The 2,376-nt window shown below is 30.0% G+C and overlaps 1 protein-coding gene across 1 annotated transcript; it reads right to left on the bottom strand.

The window, feature by feature from the left end:
* Positions 1-486: 486 nt before the first annotated feature.
* On the bottom strand, positions 487-2,114 carry LOC107772146 (BRI1 kinase inhibitor 1-like). The gene has a single exon (XM_016591634.2). The coding sequence runs from the start codon at positions 1,811-1,813 to the stop codon at positions 836-838; it is 978 nt and encodes a 325-aa protein (XP_016447120.1). The 5' UTR covers positions 1,814-2,114; the 3' UTR covers positions 487-835.
* Between the last annotated feature and the right edge of the window lie 262 nt (positions 2,115-2,376).

Below are 2,376 nucleotides of genomic sequence, written 5' to 3'. Positions count from 1 at the left end.
GACCAAGTAAAGAAAATGAAAAAGGTTTCATTAATTACCTAATTTAGATCACTTTCTCATTATGTTAAAACATTAATGATCAAAAACTATAAGAGTGGTTGCTCCGATGGACAGCAGCGAATAATAACTCCAACAAAAGGAATCCAAGGGGAAGAGAATAAAAAAAATGACCAAATATGAAAACTTGACTAGTAGACATGAGGTAAGTTAATTAAAATAGTGACGTAATTTATAGTAATTTCTTTTTTCCGCAAACTTTGATTTCTACATTAGTAGATTTATAAAATAATCGAGTGATTATATGTCGTTTATTGAAATTGTAGAAAAATGTGATCTGAAAAATACACCACTGGTATTAGTAAACGATACATCTATATTTTATTGATAAATCTACGTGCTAATCTGCATTACCTAGATGATATATAGATAGTCGATATTCACAATTAATTTAACAAACTTTGAATACTTCAAACTTTCAAAACATTAGACCAATGCTATTCTTTTAATTAATAGCCTCATTGACCTTGATCATCATTCAAACGAAATACAATAACCAACTAGGTTATCAGTTTCGTAAAAGAGTTTAACTACTATATACATCGTAAAAAAATTACAGAAGACAAAGAAAAAACAATTCAGACATGGTTGCCCTACTAATCCTTCACCATGAATAAATAGTTCATATTTTAAACTCATGTAATACAATACTTTACTTACAAATATACTTCATGATTATGATACATGAAAAAAAATTATGTATGCAAGAAAGAAGAAATAATAAAAAAAGATAAAAATACCACAAGGGGTATTAGTCGGGCCAGTAAACTCGAATAACCTAATCATTTTCTTGACATTTGATTTTCTGTTCAACTGAACTAGATTTCTTGCAATGAGCAATAGCAGCTTGAATAGCAGCTTGTAATTCTTCCATAGTACTATCACTTGAAGATGAATTATGATAATTAGCACCTGGTGTTGCTACAAGTAAACCACTATTTGTAGGAGAATTTTTCATAGATACAGGAGCTGAATATGCACCTCTTTTTATTCCTCTAATTTCCTTATTTTTCCCACTTCTAAAACTTAAATTACCAGAATAAGAATAACTTTGTCTATTAAATTGCATATTTTTTCTACTTCTAAATGATAAAAAAGGTCTCACCATTCTCATATACCTTTTCAAGACTTGACTCACATCAAATTTTAGCTTCCTTTGTTTTTCCTTGTCTTCTTTTTCCTCTTTTTTCTTTTTTGGTAATCCAAATAAGGAAAAAGATTTGGATTTTGGTTTTTGATCTTTTGATGTAGTAAAAGAATTTGTTTGATGAGGATGATGAAAACTATGGTTTAGATCATAATAAGAATTATCATCATCATGATTTAATTCTTTTTGGTTTTTGGAATTTTGGATTTTTTTTTCTTCTAATAAATCTTTTAAGGGAAGTGAACTATCAATGGAATTTGTAGAAGAGCGAGGAGAAACTGGGAGATGGGAAAGAAGATGAAGAGGAAGTAAATGGCCATGAAAAAAAATATCATCAGCTGGAGTTAAATCTATAGCAAAAGAAGAAGGTGGGATATTTTGCTTTGTTTTATTATTATTATCAAGAGGGGTTTTTGTGGAATTATTTTGATTAAAGGAAATTGTGAAAGAAAATTCATGTGATGGAGATGATGAAGCTGAAGGTGGTGAAGCTGTAGCTGCACTGCCGGCGGCGGTGGCGGACGGTGGTTGTTGTTGTTGTATTTGCTTTGCCTTTTGGCTTTCTTGATTTGTCTGCTTCAATTCTTCTTTGACTCTCATCTTGTCCATGACTATAAAAATGTTTTTAAAAAAGGGTATAAATTTAGTACTAAGATCTAATATTGGATCTTTTTTTTTTCAAGTTTTCTTGTTTTTCTTTGATTGAGGAGAAAAAGAATAAAAAAGATAAGGATATGTGAAGAAGGGGGTGTTGGGAATTTAGGCTAAAATGTCTTATACAAAAGAGTGTTGTGTGGGAATTATAGTGAAATGAATATTGTTGATTGTTGATTGTTGAATGAATGAAGAGAAGAGGGTATGTGGTGGCTATGAGATGGAGATGAAGTTTTTGTAAAGGGAAGTGGGGTCCTTTTTATATGAACAGCTATATGGTGCTAATTTCAGGAAAAGTACACTGACACAACAAAATCCAATGCTTTATTTTTATTGCAAAAATTGGTAGGGAAAAAGAATATAAGTAATACGTACTAGTATTATTTAAGTATACATGTACTGTCATCTACTACTACCCATGGCTTTTTCCAAGTGTAAATGTACTTCTTGTCTTAAACTCAAACTATATGTGTTTGTATTTTATATTTATATTTATATTTGATTGATACAAATATAAA

This window comes from Nicotiana tabacum, chromosome 16, assembly GCF_000715075.1.
Source record: "Nicotiana tabacum cultivar K326 chromosome 16, ASM71507v2, whole genome shotgun sequence".
NCBI classification, from domain to species: Eukaryota; Viridiplantae; Streptophyta; class Magnoliopsida; order Solanales; family Solanaceae; genus Nicotiana; species Nicotiana tabacum.
The sequence above is the reverse complement of the archived record's forward strand: the minus strand, read 5'-3'. Positions and strand labels throughout refer to the sequence as shown.

Coding starts and splice junctions, on each gene's coding strand:
- LOC107772146 (XM_016591634.2), bottom strand. CDS start 1,813: ATGGACAAGATGAGAGTCAAAGAAGAATTGAAGCAGACAAATCAAGAA.